The sequence below is a fragment of the Sminthopsis crassicaudata genome, chromosome 2, assembly GCF_048593235.1.
Source record: "Sminthopsis crassicaudata isolate SCR6 chromosome 2, ASM4859323v1, whole genome shotgun sequence".
NCBI classification, from domain to species: domain Eukaryota; kingdom Metazoa; phylum Chordata; class Mammalia; order Dasyuromorphia; family Dasyuridae; genus Sminthopsis; species Sminthopsis crassicaudata.
Window position 1 is genome coordinate 647635237 of NC_133618.1, and position 1892 is coordinate 647637128.

The window sequence follows — 1892 nt, forward strand, 5'->3', positions numbered from 1 at the left end:
AAAGAAAGAAAGAAAGAAAGAAAGAAAGAAAGAAAGAAAGAAAGAAAGAAAGAAAGAAAGAAAGAAAGAAAGAAAGAAAGAAAGAAAGAAAGAAAGAAAGAAAGAAAATTACTCCAAAGCATGAGATGGAAAGCAAGAACATTATTGTACTTTTAGACCACATTAAGAGGGAATTATATTCATCTGAAGTATTGTGTTCAGTTCTGGATATACCATTTTAAAAAAAGAATTCTGAGAAGCTTTAATATGTACCAGAGGACAGTCAGGATAATCAAGGCAAGGGCCATATGAGGTTTCATTGATGTATAGCCTTGAAAAAAGATTCTGGCAGGGAATCATGAAACATGCCTTTATCTCTGAAGGGCCATCACTTAGAAGAGAGGCACATTTGTGCTGTCTGGTCCCAGATGTCAGAAGTAGAAGCAATGAATGGAAATACCAAAAAAGCAATTTTAGGCTTCATAGAAAATAGAAAAAGTAGCAAATATAGAATCTTTTAAAAACCATTAATAGGTGAGCCATTCATATGCAAAACTTCCTACTAATTTGAACCATTCCATATCTTGGAGATATTCAAGCAAAAGCTAGATGGACACTTCTGTGTAGAGGGAATTCTTGTTCATATATGACTGGGACCACAGTACCTTCTCAGGTCATCTGCATCTCCAAGATTCTATGATGATTAAACATTCTATAGTCAGCCCTCTGGTCTAGCTCTCTTAAGATTATAAAGGCACCTAGGAATTGTTTATAGGGAGTGAATATTATCCTCCCTGACTACATGATCATCAAATGATGGAAATATAACCTTCCCCTTAATATGTAATCTGTTATGGATCTACCACTTTTCTTGGACATGTCCTTATTTCTGGTATATTCCACCCAACATTATGCAAGGGCATAATACTGCTTTTTTCTTACATCTCACATTTAAATTGCAAATAATAGAAAATGGATGCTTTTATCATATGCATGATACATTTTTTTTTCTTTTTCTCCAAATTTAGGACAACTCTCCTTAACAGAGCCTGAAATTTCAGGATGCAGCATATAGAAGTGGAGAAAAAAAAAAGCACATGAATGAACCAAGTTTTTATCCTGAATGACAGGGGTTGAGATGAACAAGACCTCACTGGTTGGGGCCTGTTTTGTATATACCTTTTGTGAAAAAAAAAGGGTAAATATTTCGTGCATCAACCTTAAGGCACCTAAAAAATGAAGGTTTTTGTTTATTTTAAATATCAGGGCAGGGCCCTGTTTGGGGACGGGGGATTATCATGGGAGAGAGTATCCGTGGTAATGTCTTAATCTAATAAAATGTAGATTTTTATTTTCCATGTTTGATTACTTCCATCTTAAGAAAAAAATTAAAAACCCAACCAAATACAACCTGAACACTGCACAGGTTCAGTGCCCTATCAGACAGTCTCTACAGCAGTGTCTCTCTAAAGTCGGGGACTAGTGCCTTATAAGGTACTGAAATTGTCTAGTGTACCTATTCCTTTCAAGCTGGAAGTAAGCAAATTCAAACCAGGAGGGATGGAGACTCAGAAAGCAGCTACATCTTTGTAAATATGTGGGGAGATATTATGGCACATGGACTAGAGCATACCTACCTATAATAGCAAAAGAGCAGCATTCCATTTTTTCTGGACTTATTGGAAGAATGGGATAACTGCTAAAGCTATGAGGAGTTTTATGTCTGAATGCTTCTGGAGATGATTATTTGAGTTTGGGCTGTCAGTAGTTTACATTTTCATTTCCTTTATTAGGGAGTTATTGGGAGGGGGGAAACGAGTTTGTATGTAATCTACAAACTACACACTTAGATACAGAATTTTCTCTAATGATATGTCTGGCAAATTGTTTCTAGGAGTCTTTCAGAGAAAAGG

At 35.8% G+C, this 1892-nt stretch overlaps 1 protein-coding gene across 1 annotated transcript in view; it reads left to right on the top strand.

Moving 5' to 3' along the window:
* The window catches only part of RASGEF1A (RasGEF domain family member 1A), a gene marked incomplete in the record, with an annotated part of 66844 nt that extends 65507 nt beyond the window's left edge, over positions 1 to 1337 (top strand). The window contains 1 exon segment of the mRNA XM_074296685.1: positions 1008 to 1337. Within this exon segment, the coding sequence (XP_074152786.1) occupies positions 1008 to 1032 (25 nt within the window).
* Between the last annotated feature and the right edge of the window lie 555 nt (positions 1338 to 1892).